Source organism: Rutidosis leptorrhynchoides, chromosome 10 (genome assembly GCF_046630445.1).
Source record: "Rutidosis leptorrhynchoides isolate AG116_Rl617_1_P2 chromosome 10, CSIRO_AGI_Rlap_v1, whole genome shotgun sequence".
Lineage (NCBI taxonomy): Eukaryota > Viridiplantae > Streptophyta > Magnoliopsida > Asterales > Asteraceae > Rutidosis > Rutidosis leptorrhynchoides.
The window spans coordinates 310,640,819-310,656,469 of NC_092342.1; the positions used below are offsets into that span (position 1 = coordinate 310,640,819).

The 15,651-nt window shown below is 33.7% G+C and overlaps 2 protein-coding genes across 3 annotated transcripts; one reads left to right on the plus strand and one right to left on the minus strand.

Moving 5' to 3' along the window:
• The first annotated feature begins 993 nt into the window (after positions 1-993).
• LOC139871785 (ubiquitin-conjugating enzyme E2 35) lies at positions 994-4,003 on the plus strand. The gene is made up of 8 exons (XM_071859513.1): positions 994-1,118; positions 1,296-1,323; positions 1,459-1,545; positions 2,199-2,257; positions 2,893-2,934; positions 3,014-3,087; positions 3,546-3,643; positions 3,754-4,003. Exons 1-8 carry the CDS (start codon positions 1,083-1,085, stop codon positions 3,789-3,791), a joined length of 462 nt encoding a protein of 153 aa, XP_071715614.1. The 5' UTR covers positions 994-1,082; the 3' UTR covers positions 3,792-4,003.
• A 916-nt stretch (positions 4,004-4,919) lies between these two features.
• Positions 4,920-11,876, minus strand: LOC139871811 (increased DNA methylation 1-like). Of its 2 annotated transcripts, none has more exons than XM_071859547.1 (9): positions 11,784-11,876; positions 7,973-10,327; positions 7,650-7,770; positions 7,353-7,438; positions 7,032-7,267; positions 6,386-6,472; positions 6,117-6,216; positions 5,612-5,801; positions 4,920-5,368 (listed from the first exon to the last, which is right to left on the minus strand). In XM_071859547.1, the coding sequence occupies exons 2-9, from the start codon at positions 10,271-10,273 to the stop codon at positions 5,187-5,189; spliced, it is 3,303 nt and encodes a 1,100-aa protein (XP_071715648.1). In that variant the 5' UTR covers positions 10,274-10,327; positions 11,784-11,876; the 3' UTR covers positions 4,920-5,186. The 2 variants fall into 2 exon arrangements, with proteins under 2 accessions (XP_071715648.1, XP_071715647.1); XM_071859546.1 differs by having other exon boundaries at positions 4,920-5,374.
• Between the last annotated feature and the right edge of the window lie 3,775 nt (positions 11,877-15,651).

Sequence of the window (15,651 nt, forward strand, 5' to 3'; positions counted from 1 at the left end):
TACAGTCACATAATTATTTTGTAAGCATTCATCAATATGTTGATGAATAAAGCAACATGCCGTAGCTTGTTCTTTTTCAGAACAAGTGTTGTTTTCATTTATGGTTTCAAGAATGCCCATTGATTTAAGATGCATTTTTACTTTTATAACCCATGGCATGTAGTTGTTTCCAGTTGATTCTAAAGGAGTAAATTTAAGCTTTTCCAGATTCGACATTTTCTATTATCAAAAATTAAAACAAACATCATGATAAATTAGAGTCAATTTATATTCATAAGTATATAAACATTAAACATAAATTTAATATAACATAAATGATAAGTAGGTGACAGTGTCGACCATGTGTAAGTAATCATAAATAAATGTTATATAACAAAAATATAAATATTAGTAAACATAAATGAAAATTTGGCGACAGTGTCGACCATATATTTTTTCAGGTGGTATAACCGACCTATATCATTCTGGTGGTATAACCGACCATATATCATTTTGGTGGTATAACCGACCATATATCATTTTGGTGGTATAACCGACCATATATCATTTTGGTGGCAGAGCCAACCATATTTAGTATTAAGATTATCGTGCTGATAACGTGTTATAATTCAGTAGGCTTATAACTACCTTTAGTGGTTTGATTCTTGATGTTATAATTCAGTAGGCTTATAACTACCTTTAGTGGTTTGATTCTTGATGTTATAATTCAGTAGGCTTATAACTACCTTTAGTGATTTGATTCTTGATTTAGAATACTAATAATGAATTGTAAGAACAAAGATGATAATGGAGAGAAAGAAAGAAACACTTTGTAAGTGTGAGAAATGGTGCAAGTTTAATGCTTGCATTCATGAGTATTTATAGCCTAAAATCTCAATATAAAAATACATACTTTGTGTACCAAAATTGACTATATGTATACACCAAAATTGACTATCCATATGTATATTATTATTATTATTATTATTATTATTATAACAAATATCAAATTTACATAAATTTTCCCAATTCACTTTCTCTCTCTAAAACCCCTCTTTTTTATCTCTCTAAAAAAGCAAAATTAGCGTAAATATTCCCCTTCGATGGCGAACAGTAATCTACCTCGAAGAATTATCAAGGTTTATGTTTAATTAATGAATGAATTAATACAAACAATATTAATATTAATACATGATCTAATTCTCCATTTCTCAATTATTTAGCTGTTGAAATATGTATTTATTTTCACCGATCACCGTATTATTTGTACGTCTGAAAACCCTAACTTAGGTTTTGGATTTGTTATTATGATTCAGGAAACTCAACGCTTACTCAGCGAACCAGGTGAACTTACAACTTGATGTATACTAATTCAATGAATTATTGTATTGATTTCATTTTAACTTGTACGTATATGCTGAGGGATGTTTAGATAAATATGAAATTTGTGTTTACTGCTTATGATTTTTAATGGTGTAGCTCCGGGGATAAGTGCATCGCCATCTGAAGATAATATGCGGTACTTTAATGTCATGATCCTTGGTCCAACACAATCTCCTTATGAAGGTAGCTCGATTTAAATCACTATTCTAAATTCTAATTGTGTTGGTATGTGGAACATTAGTTTTAGCTTATTACTGACTTATTGTATTTGTTTAAGTCTTTACATGGTCATACGTACGTCGAAAAAGGTGGGGACTCTGAAAGGTGAATGTAGGACATTAGTTTTTGCTTATACGGAACTGATTGATATTGATACTAGCTTAACCTTTAGATGCATCACTTTGCGAATACGTTTTTAATGTACCTTTTCGGAAGTCTGAAAAGTTACGGAATCAGAAACTATGACCTATATAAATATAAATAATAATTGATAGTTATAAAAGTCAACCTTGTTTTCTTTCATTGTTTAGTTTAATACTGATCTGAAGAGGTGGGAAGTTGACATTATCATGCAAAGACTAGCTGTCAGGCTTTTTTTTTTAACCACATCTTTTGTGTATTTGGTTTGTGCACTTGCACTTGCACGGGTCGGAAATGGTTACGGGGTGACCCGGTTAGGCCGTGTACATCTAAATAAAAATACTCCACTTCCCAGGGTAGTGGGTAGTCTAAACAGGGAAAATCTTATCCGTTTGTTCTATATAAATATCTGTCGGTTCAAGGTAAATGTTAAAGTTTCTATTCTGTGCATGAGTCTTACTTGCGTTGGCTTATAGGAGGAGTTTTTAAGCTGGAGTTATTTTTGCCAGAAGAATATCCCATGGCTGCTCCCAAGGTATGTGGATATATAATGATGTATGTTAATGTTAGTTAAGACGTTTGTCATTTCCTGCATATGATAATTCCTCTTACAAGGTTTGATGTTCAGTTGGGAGGCTTATATTGATATATTGATAGTCATTATCGTTATATATCGATTGACCTGCTTTGTCGGTTCCCCTGTACTATGAACAGTTCAATGCTGCTTTCTGAAGTTTTGCAATCGTCAAAGAGGGTGTGCCTCCGTTAATGATCTATATATGATACTCTGTATTGTTTATTGAGTGGAATAACCGAATAACACATTGTTACTATCACAATATTCTACGTTACTAAACATACTGGCTTTCTTTGGTCATATCATTATGAAGCAATTTGGGGTGTTAAATGTGATGATATGTTTGCTTGTAATTTGTTGATATATGGAAGCTATTCGTAACTAAATTTACTATTAACACATGTAAGAACTATTCATGTCAGTAGTTCTTATCATCGTAGCATTTTTTTTTTGTTGGTTCTCTGTTGGAAAGTTCATTGCATGCATGGGCCCCTTTAGGATGTTATAGACGCATGCATCTATAATGGCTTGGTATGACTGTTCTTATATAAGCTTGCAGTGTACAGATATTAATGTTCACCATACTTTAACAGGTTCGGTTTCTTACAAAAATTTACCATCCAAACATTGACAAGGTCTTTCCGGCTTCTCTTTTCTTTTCCTTTTATGATCATACCAAGTTTGTTTGTATCTTAGTATAATTTATTTTTGCAGCTCGGTCGGATTTGTCTTGATATTCTGAAAGATAAATGGAGCCCTGCTCTTCAGATTCGCACTGTACTCTTGAGGTATACTTGCCCATGATTTTCTTACGAGCTTATGCAACATATTTAATTTTACAAGAGGTGACAAAATGGATAGTTTGGTATGAGTTGGGTCGACCCACCAAACTCTTCCTAATGTGTAAAATCTGATTGCAAAAACTATATATCATAAAATCCAAATCAACACTTCTCTTGCAATAAACTATGTAAAATATAATTATGCAATTTATGATGGATTTCACATGCTTTTGACTCAACCTCTTTGGCCGTTCGTCTTGTTTCCTTTTGTCTCAACCTGTTTATATGGGTCAATATTGCTAATTTACAACTTTAAGGATTGTGTATAAAGGTTGCTTGGTATACTAACATACTTGCAGACAAAATGAGGAGGAACTTTTGATAGATAGAGATAATGAATTTGTTCAAACTGCTAATACTAAATCAATGTTTGACAATTGCATTGTTTCAATTTTAACTGCTAGCATTCAAGCTCTTCTAAGTGCTCCAAACCCAGATGATCCTCTCTCTGAGAACATCGCGAAACACTGGAAATCTAATGAAGCTGAAGCTGTTGAAACAGGTAAGCATTATACATATTCTTGTTATTCATTAGATTATATATGATTCAACAAAAAAGTTGCATCATATATATGTTAATATACACTTTGGTTTTCTTTTTGGAAATTACAGCAAAAGAGTGGACCCGTTTGTATGCTAGTGGCGCTTAACGGAGGTGTGGGTCATCCATCATGATCATGATCTAATATAATAACAATGTACTTGGTTAGGTCTTGAAATTTAAGATTAAAAAATCTGAATGATTATGCTATTAGTCCTGAAATGTTGTTCACTTCTTTCTATACCCTTGTGTTTTTCGAGTATATGAGATAAGCAACTCTCTTTCTAATTTTCTTTTGTGAATATCTATATATTTACTTAACTACTTGAGCTAGTAATTTCGTATGTGTATAAGCAGTACCTCGTGTCATTGCTGTAAGAACTTTCATTTTACCAATGGCTTCACAAACCTTAACCTAAAATAGATCAGATAGGTCATCTCATTAATAGGTACCAAAGGGCTATTGGCCTAGTGGTATCGAGGTGGCCTTTCCAATTAGGAGGTTGAGGGTTCGAGTTCAGCTTATGGTTTATGACAACTTGTATATAGATTTCGTGGTTAATTTGTGTAGTGGTGTGTGTGAGTTTGTCTTAATAAGAACAGGTTAAAGTTAATGTGTGTCAAAATGGTAATCGTGCTAAAACTATATTAATTGATAACTATGTTGTGGTCATACAAATTTATGTATGACCATATCCTTTATGTGGTTTCTATAATTGGAGAACACTGACCGTCACCACAACAATAGAAAATGTAGGTTAAAAAACCGACATCAATCTTCACGGGCCTATTTATGTTTGTTTGGGATTGCATTTTCAAAATACTCGCAACTTTTACCATGTCTCAACCTCTTTAAGTAAAACTAGAACTTTTTGTATTTTACCTTGCCTTTTGCCGACTATTTACATTTTGCTAGCGCAATAATCAGATGATTTACTCAAATCGCAATTCAAAACAACTCTAATAAATAGTCTAAAGACAATTATAACATCTAAATCGGAAGAATTTTTCATGCCAACCTGCGCTCATAAATGACTATTTTGTCCCAAGACTCGGAAAGTCAAAATCGAACCTCGCCAGTTTTGTTCCTTCAGTAGCAAACCAAACCTAAACGACATTCGAATGACCCATAGAATCTAAAGAAAAACTATAATCAAAATCGACACTAGTACGGTCGCATCATATAACCAAACCATTTCGATAAAAGAAAAAGTAGAAAAAGGATTTTTTTTTTTTTTTTTTTTTTTTAAAGGGAAGGGTTGTTGGATGCAAGCAAGGTATGTACAACAGAAATCATCATCCCTAATGAAATTTTTTAACCTTCCTCTACACATACAGCAAAACATTGTACAACAAACAAGTGCCAACACAACATATGCAACTTGAACATTCATTGTTTTTATTTTCATCGCATACCGCAATTACCAAATCCTTAACCTGCAAAACTTTCTTAATCGTCAAATGTACAACTTTATTGCCGATCAGCTGTTTGTACCAGAAATTATTATCCGGCTGTTGACACAACAAAGTTCCCTCCTATCATTGGGTTGACTTGAATACCCGTAACATTTAAGTCTCCTTCGGCTTTTAAAGGTAGTGGTGGTGGTTCTTGAAATGAAAGCTCTGGGTATTGGTCTTCCCATTCTTGTAAGAGATCGGACATAATCTGGTCCTCAACGAACGTATCTACAGCTTCAAATGTATAATTAATGTGTTTACAAAAAGCATATCATTGAATTATTAATCAGTTTTATAAATATACAGTAATTTTTAAATACGTTCTGTTTACTTTCAACTCATTTACGTTATGAGTAAATTTTTTGCATTAACCCATTAAACACATTAGAGGTTGATTTAAAAGGTAAATCAACTCATTTCAAGGTAGATGGGTTGAAATTGCCACATCTAAGGAGAAGGAAAGATGTGTACCTTGGATTGCACCCTGATACATTGGTTTTGTGAGCCAAACGGTTCCTGGGAAAACCATAAGGTTGGTTTTGGTCAGGTTCTTCTTTTCATCAGCTTCCAAGGGTGTGAACCCAAATCCGTTGGTCCAGGTGTCAACCAAGCTGGGGATGGCTGATACCACCAGTTTTTCTACTTTCAAGGACTTCAACATCTAAATAATCGAGTCGTTCACAGGATGTGTCAGTTCAATGCAAAAATATTGAACTTTATGCTAAATTATTGAATTTTAAGATAATTATTACCTAAAGCATTTTATTATTTGATGCGAAATTTTCGAAGCCTATGCCAAATCTTTTATTACCACAAAATTATTCAAATCTATGTTTTTTGAAATATTTTAGTATCCAGATTATTTCCTGCTCGCATAAAATTAGTATTTCTGGGTATTGTCTAGAAAAGTTCCTTTTTTACAATTAATTTAAACATATTATATCATACAAATCTATATTTGCACATAGAGGATTACCTCTTCAATAGCATTCACGAGGCGTCTACACATCCCCTTGCGCCGATATTTGCTGCACGTGGCAATTAACGGCATCTCGGCAACCTTTGTCCCATGGATCCTGAACAATTAATGTAAACATATCATACCATTTAATTTAATTTAATATGTAGCAAATACTGGTCTAGATTATATAAAGAAGTGAATTTTGGAACTGTTGAAATACCAAAGTCATTTGTTAAATCATGTAGATAGCATAATCGTTAAGAGTAGCTTATGTGAAATTGTACCTTACAGATGCTACACATAGTATCACATCATCTTTCTCCAAAATCATTGTATAAAACCCCTCAAAGTCAAGACGAGCAAATTCTGATCTGGAAAAAAAAAAAAAAAAAAAAAAAAAAAAAAAATTTACTAAATAACTCAAACAAAACATCAACTCTTGATAGTGATAGCATCTAAGGTTCAGAAAGACACGAGACGGAGACGGGGTCGAGATGGGCGTTGACCAACGTTTGACTTTTAAAAATAAATATTTAAAAAATAAATGATTCACAAATAAGATGATTTGGTGTCAGTTTAAATTATAGGTTTTTTATAATAATACTTATAATTATAGCGTATTTATTAAATTTTCTTTAAAAAATACTATGTAAGTTGGTGTTTTTCTCAACTAATTTTTTTGGGCTTGGGATTCTCGTTTACACTAAGATTAAGGCAAGACAAAAGGTCAACTTTTGACCGACTTCGACCGACTTTAACCTGACTTTTGACCGTCGTCTGACTTGTTAAATGTTTTTCTTCGAACCAGGGAGGGCTAGTCACCAAACCACCGCATCGGCCGCCGCAACGGCCGTTTGCAACCATGGATACCATAAATACCTAAAAAGGGGAAATGCAGAAAGAAAACATCAAGATGGAGATGGTGCTCACCCCCAATTGTATAAGACATGGGGTATCATATCAATCCCTGTTCTTGGATCCACCATTGGAAGAAAACATTCCTCCATGATTGTAAGAGCAACAGCTAATTTCAGATTGCATTCAGCTTTCAAAGCAACCGCAGAATGAACCTTTTGGTCCCCATGAATACACTTCAAAAGCGTCCATGAATAACCATCAGATACAGGATTCAAAACCCCAATCCGGGAATGTAGCCCCGAGTAAACCTACAAACATTAACATTTGCAATTATCAATAACGTCCAATATTGCACAATATTTACATATTTCAAAATATGTCATTTCACATTACCTCCTTACAACTTACTCCACAAAACCCTGTAGCAGAAGACACCAACTCACTTTCCATTCCCTTCTCTTTCAGACATTCGACATGGTCTGTTTGAATGCAACATAATCATTAAAGATATGAATATGATTATAAATTGATAATCAATTAACTATGGAGAAAAACATCTTCTGGATATGAAAAATGGTTATGTGCAAACTTGGATTAAAAAGAATGTATTTCAATTGCCATACAGATAAATGTTCTCTTTAAATATCCAAGTTATTAAGAAAATCTTGGTTTTCAAGTGCAGAAACTTACGTTTATGTTCGCATTGCAAACATTTCAGAGCACCTAAGCTCGAACCATCGTTATTATTGACCACATTTTCACAAATCCAGCAAGAGCACTTAGAACAATACCAATTGCCTTCAGGTAGCTCCTAAAATAAGCAAGGCCCATAAAGGGGGACACAGTCATATAAATAGATATAAAGATATGAACTTAAATAACAAAAAAGTAAGTACCTTTATTTTAGCATCTAGAACCCTAACAGTTCTTGAAGAAGTACAGATACACTAAATCTTGGTGGGCTTTAATTAAATACTAACTGAAGAAGATTAATATGAAAGTATAAGACAAACCTGTACACACAGGCATTTTAAATGAAAAGTTGACGGGCAGTTATCACAACATATCAACTCGCCACCATCACCACACAAACCACAACTATCATCATTTTCGTCAATATCCTCAACCTGAATAGTCCGTGTGGCACCTCTCCTAACCTTGTATTCAGCTGACCAAGCTTCCAGCTGGCACAAAGTAAACGGCTTGCCATACTCCATAAAAAGATTTATACACGGGCTTTTCAGGCTAAAACCAGCATGATATTTAAACTCAGAAACTGATAAAATCTTCTCACAACATCTACACTTAATACCATCTCGAGTAACTAAACCATCTTTCACCACTTTATGATCTTCATTTCGAAACTGAATCACTTCATTAAGTTTAATAACCCCAAAGTCTATTAACCATGATAGCACCGTTCTAGCACCGAGCCCTGACCACCTCCCTTGCACATGATGGTTGCCATCTTTAGTAAGACTACGTGGACGTAACCTGCAACCGCCTTTTCGACCCTTGTTGTACTTCCTTTTTGGGACACAAGATTTCTTTTTTATTCCTGATGATTTATTAGGCGAACAGCTTTTTAAAATGGCTGAAAGTAAAAGGTCATCGTCATTAAGTTGACAATTCCCTTTTTTCAAATTTACACGTTTCTGACGAATGGACTTTGTAGAATTGGTCTGCTTCTTTTCATCCCAATCCTCGGGATAACAGAAAGATGATTTTATACAACTGCCATAACTGTCTGATTTTAACTGAACACTAATCTCGCTAAAATCTTGCATACCACAAGAAACACTTAATTTCATGTCAGACAACCTTTTTGATTTCTTGTGTTCTTTAGTGTTTGTGACACAATCCGGTACATACGACCCGAGATCCATACTATCTTGTTGGATACATATAGATTCAGACCCTCCAATTGATCCATACTGATTGTTCGTTTGGCTAGGATATAATACCAAATCGCTACTCTCTTTTTCACATCTTTCAGTAAGCTGATTTACAATGAAAGCTTCATTCTTTAAAGGCAAAACAGAGTCATCACTAAAGACAAAACTATCAACTACACTTCGCTTCGTTTTAACTGGTTTTCCTTCTTTCAAGTAGCCCAAACTTTTGTCAATAAACACCAGTTTTGCAAACGGGTCAAGTAAATACCACCAGTGAGCTAAACCAGTAGCAGGGTCCAGATTTTTAATCTGTTCTTCAATCTCAATTAAGGTGTTACAAAGATCAGATTGGAATTCAGTAAAACTAGTCCATTGTATGCCATCACTTTTACCAATAACATAACTTGCATCTGCAACTAATTTCTGACCACACATGTTCCAAGCTCTGTAAAATTCCCGAATTGGCCTTCCTGAAGGAGACTTAAAGACGAATTCTCCATGACCTCTACAATGTTTAGTTCTGTTACGTCTTCCTACAACCCATTTTGCAGCTCGAAGTAATCGATGAATGTGAAAACGCAGTAAGGGTCTAGGATCGTTGGTTGACTCTTTGGGTGGTATTAGAAATTCATCTTCATCAAGTTCAACAAATGATGAATCTTTCCACTTTCGTTTAGTACAGTTTATAGGATCACGTTCAATAAATGAAGTAACTTTCCATTTGGGTTTAGTACAGTTTATAGGATCGGGTTCAATAAAGGAAGAAACTTTCCATTTGGGTTCGGGTCTGGAAACTAAAAGCTTGCTGACGTGGCTTTCTTGAGAGACGGGTGATGCAATAGTAGTGGTTATTTCATTTCCTTTTTGATCGTTTGTGTCAGAACTCGATTTTGAACCATCCTTGTCAGCAAATTCTCCATTAAATCCTTTTAACAGATAGCAACTGGATTTAAAACCTTGACCAGATGATTCAACTAAACGACATATTACAGTTGTAGTTGGTTTAAACAAACAAGATTCGATTTTTACTATTGGAATTGAAGAATTAATGCCTTTTTCTAAGTAAGGATTAGCATTGACTTGTTCTTCAAGTAACACTTTCCTTCTTTTAACTTCAACGTCAGGGTCGTTGCTTTCCGATAAAGTTAACTCCTCGGACTCTTTCTTGTTGATGCTTGTCATGACCGAAATATCACTGTTACAGCCGTATGAAAAGTCTTTGGGCTTATTACTTTCATTTGCGAAATGTATTACTCCAGTTACACGACACTTTTTGCTAGTTTTTTCATTTTCATGACCAAAAAACACTTCTCTAAAAATGGAATCCTCGTCCTTTGAACCGTCGAAATCGTCATCGTGCAAATCTTCTATACCTCGGCTGAACAGAATCTTTAAGGACTTGTTGCAGTTCCCCTTCATTTATGATGTCTTTTCGTAGTCCCTTATCCAGTATAAAAAATAAGTGCACAGTCCCTGTAACTAACAAAATTAGAAAATCTCCACAGAATTAAAAAGTAAAAATGATTATAGCTAAACTGACAATGACCTGACCATGAAAATCACCCTCTCGCAATAATATAAGACCAAAATCAGACGATTGACTGTATGTGAACATGATTAATATCTAACTATGGCTAGTGACAACCAAATCAGCATGTAGAACTAAGCAAATAAATTTGATTTGTGTGTGTGTGTGTGTGTGGAAAACGTGTGTGCTACTCCGGCAATTGATATTGCTGATATAATTTTTTAAAAAACCCTTATAATTTCTTGCCCACAATCTACTTAAGGAAGATTATTTACTAAAAGAACCAAGGCTTACTAGATAAAAAGTGATCATGAAGAAAAAAAGATGTCCACACAATAAACCAACTTAACCATTTTGTAACGGTCCCGAAAGAATAGCTAATTTGACTACTAATGCAAAACGTATATGATAAAATCAGACAACAATGAGCTGTGAGATACAGAAACAGGATGGAAAATAATCTACTAAGATGTACATTATAAAGGAAGTACTAAAACACTGAAAATAATCGACTTTTCTTACTGCCTTGCTCTCTTTAGTCCTTTATGTCGTTATCAACTTACCATTTAAGTAAAGGCATTAACTGAATTAGCAAGAATCGTCTCTTTTTCCTATAAGGCTACAATATTCATATTTGCAAACCAATCATCTATAGGCAAAAAGCTTGAAATTATACATGTGTTACACATATAAGTGATTATGAAATCCAAAGTAACAATAAGCGAAGGTAGCTCATTCATGAGCGAAGAATGAATTTATCCGTATCTAATATGCGTGTTACTAAATAAACCTAGCCAATCTATGCTAGACCCCAATTATCATCCCAAAATGGAAAGGTTTAATAGTATTAAGGTAAAAATAGACTACAACTACCTACATTGTTGCAAATTTGGGAGATTTTTACTAAATTACTAAATTATTACATAACATATAACTATAGATTCCATGCATTAAAGCAACAATAAACGTGGGTGAGACGGCACACACAGCTAACAGATTTAACCAGAAAAGGTGAAGCACTAAACCTACAAACAAAATATACTTATATACAACTCTGAAAGCTGATAAATTTTTCCTCTTTCGACAATTCAAGGGGAAATCAAATTAATTTATCAATGAATAGGTATCCAACAAATCAGGTTAATGCCTCTAAAAGTAACATATAATCGACAACTATGATGTAAAATTAGCACCGAAGAATATAAACTATTAAATAAGTATAATTTACTAATTTCAACATAAAAACCAGCATAAAACCAAAAAAAATTTCAAACCTTCAACATAAATTGAACACAAATCGTTCACAAAACCCTAAAACTAAGTGACGAATCCAAAATAAGCACCATATCAATCAATTAGAAGTGCGGGATGAAATTGAGCTAAAATAAATACAAATCAAACCTGTAAAGTGCGAATTGAGCTCTAATCAAACTTATGGTTTGAAGATCTGGGAGAATTTTAGAACGATAGAGTGAAATGAAATGAAATGAAATGAAATGGGAAAAAGTTGAACTAGTAATAATAAATTTAACAGTAAGGTTGATGTTTAAACCCTAAAATTGCAGTGTGCAGTTGCTGTTAATGTGTGTTTGTAAGGATTGGGCTTTTGGAAATTTGAAGAGCCCGAATGCTCAGCACTGATGATGTATTCTCTGAAACAGATGGCTGATGGCAGTATCTTTTGTCTTTGATGACCTCATCTTTTCTACATTATTTTTTTCTATATTTATTATTTAATTATTTAATATTTAATCTTTGATTAATTAATTTATTATTTATTAATTTAATTTAATTATTAAACTATTTTTTTTAAAAGCAAATATATTTATAAAAAACCACCGAGATACAAAGAATGATATCTAATGACCCGTCCTAATCCATTTGGACGAATACATTACATTTGGTTACATCGCGAGGTATTTGACTTCTATATGATACATTTTACAAACATTGCATTCGTTTTTAAAAGACAAACTTTCATTACATCGAAAGTTGACGGCATGCATACCATTTCATAATATATCCAACTATAATTGACTTAATAATAATCTTGATGAACTCAACGACTCGAATGCAACGTCTTTTGAAATATGTCATAAATGACTCCAAGTAATATCTTTAAAATGAGCAAATGCACAGCGGAAGATTTCTTTCATACCTGAGAATAAACATGCTTTAAAGTGTCAACCAAAAGGTTGGTGAGTTCATTAGTTTATCATAATCAATAATTTTCATAATTTTAATAGACCACGAGATTTCATTTTTCCATAAACATACATCTCATATCAGGCATTTTGCAAACTGCATAGAGATAAAAATCATTCATATGGTGAACACCTGGTAACCGACCTTAACAAGATGCATATAGAATATCCCCATCATTCTGGGACTCCCTTCGGACATGATAAATTCGAAGTACTAAAGCATCCGGTACTTTGGATGGGGCTTGTTGGGCCCAATAGATCTATCTTTAGGATTCGCGTCATTTAGGGTGTCTGTTCCCTAATTCTTAGATTACCTGACTAAAAAGGGGCATATTCGGTTTAATAATCCAGCCATAGAATGTAGTTTTAAGTACTTGTGTCTATTTCGTAAAACAGTTATAAAAGCAGCGCATGTATTCTCAGCCCAAAAATATATATTGCAAAAGCATTTAAAAAGGGAGCAAATAAAACTCACAATACGATATTTTGTAGTAAAAATTGAAATGTCCCGTTCATATCAATTTATAAACGTTCCATATTAATTGATTTCGTTGCGAGATTTTGACCGCTATATGAGACGTTTTTCAAAGACTGCATTCGATTTTAAAACAAACCATAACCTTTATTTTATCGATAAAGGTTTAAAAATATTACGACGATTATCAAATAATGATAATATAAAATATAGCGTTTTCACACGATTATTACATAATGGTTTACAATAATATTACACATCAATTTAAGTCCTCGAATGCAGTTTTTAAACAATATTATACAAGCATGCTGACTCCAACTCTTGTCCATAAATTAGCATGCAACAGTGGAAGCTCTTAATAATCACTTGAGAATAAACATGCTTTAAACGTCAACAAAAATGTTGGTGAGTTATAGGTTTAACCTATATATTTATCAAATCGTAATAATAGACCACAAGATTTCATATTTTCATTTCTCATAAACAACATGCAATCTGCATAAAAATCATTCATATGATGAACACCTGGTAACCGACCTTAACAGGATGCATATAGAATATCCCCATCATTCCGGGACTCTCATCGGACATGATAAATCGAAGTACTAAAGCATCCGTAACTCGGATGAGGCTTGTTGGGCCAAATAGATCTACCTTTAGGATTCGCGTCAATTGGTGACAATTATAATAAACACAAATTCTTAGGCTACCAAGCTAAAAAGGGGCATATTCGGTTCGATAATTCAACATAGAATGTAATTTTGATCACTTGTGTCTATTTTGTAAAACATTTATAAAACTGCATGTATTCTCATCCCAAAAATAATAGATTTTAAAAGTGGGACTATAACTGTAACATCCCGCCTTTTTCCGTTTACTTTTTCGTTTAATTATTTAAAGTCCGTTATATGTTTATAACATCTCCCGTTAATATGCGTTTTAAATTATCTCGTTAGGTAATTCACGCACCCGAATGGAACTAGAGGGACCAAACTTGCCCGAGTGCCAAACATTTAACTAGGTCAAATGGTCAACACTCCATCTCCTCCACCCATTATTTTCCATTTTCATTTTCACTTTTCATTTAATACTTTCAACTTTTCTCTCAATCTTCATCTTCAAGAATCATCATCTAAATTCGTTCAAGCAAGCTTCAATCAAAACAAATTACATATTTGGAATCCTTGCAACTTCCTCTTCGATTCCATACCGATTTCATTACATTTGGGTAACTTTCTAAAATCACTAGATTTTGTGTTCTTGATATTTTTTTAAGTTATAAAGTTGTTAATTAGTGTCTATGGCTCAAGTCTAACATGATTATATGATTTATATGCTCGATTTTGTTATTTGAAGTAACTAGCTCGAGTATGAACTTTGGTGTGTTTGATTTGGTGATTTGGTTGTTTGAATGTTGTTAAATGTCATAAATGCATATATTAAATGTGTTCCTGGTATCACTAGCTTCAATTTGATGTGTAGGTTGCTTGAGAAAACTCCATAAACTTGATTAGTGATTTTGGTGAATTTGAGTTAGGATTTGATAAGCTTGAAATGAATATTTGATGCATTGAATGCCATGAATTATTGTTGGTAAGTAGTTAGTTGTATTGTATGCTCGATTACCTACAAAACGGCGTGTTGTATGTATGCATTAAATTCCTGAATCATAAATGTGCACCTACAAAATTTGAAGCATTAAATGTGTGCATTGATTGATCATTTGATTTGAAAAGTCAGTTATTGCAAATAATGTTTTCGGTTGGTGAAATGTGCTTAGTTGTCTTCCTTGTCAAAAGAGCTTTCCAATGATATAAGGTGCGAGTCATAAGTGTTTACGGTTTGTGATTTGTGTTTGTTCAAAGTTCGGAAAAAGACTTGAACAATTGGAACTGACCAGGTACCAGCACCTGTTAAATGCCGCGGCGCGGCAGCCTTGGGTCGCGGCGCGACCTAAGGCGTGTTCAGGTTCTGACCAACATGTCAATTATATGAAAAATGTTTGGCATCGATTCACATGAGACTTGTTCTAACATGTTTATATATGAATAATTAGCACAGAAAAATAGTTCGGGACCCGACCCGAACGTGTTGACTTTTTCGTTGACTTTGACCGACCAAAGTTTGACTTTTTGTCAAACTTAACCAAATGATTATGCAATCTTTCTAACATGATCCTATACTTGTATCTTGCATGAAACTTGACAATTTGATTCACATGATACATAATCGAGTCGTATTGAGCCATAGGACTAATTGGACATCTTTGACCTATCGTGTTTACCGTTATTGATACAACCTATTTGTTTAGGTCAAGACTAGCATTGTTCTTTGCACACGTCACTTGTCGAAGTACTTATTTACTCTTGCGCTTAAGGTGAGATCATAGTCCCACTTTTACTCTTTTGAACTTACTTTTGGGATGAGAAAACATAAACGCTTCTTTTAACTAAGTGAGCACAAGTACATGAAAACAAACATTCTACATACGAGTTTAGAACAAAAATCCTCAATTCGATTATCATTAGTTACAATTGACGGTGTAAGCGAGAACTTATGTTATATGGCCATATGGGTTTGACAAACCCTC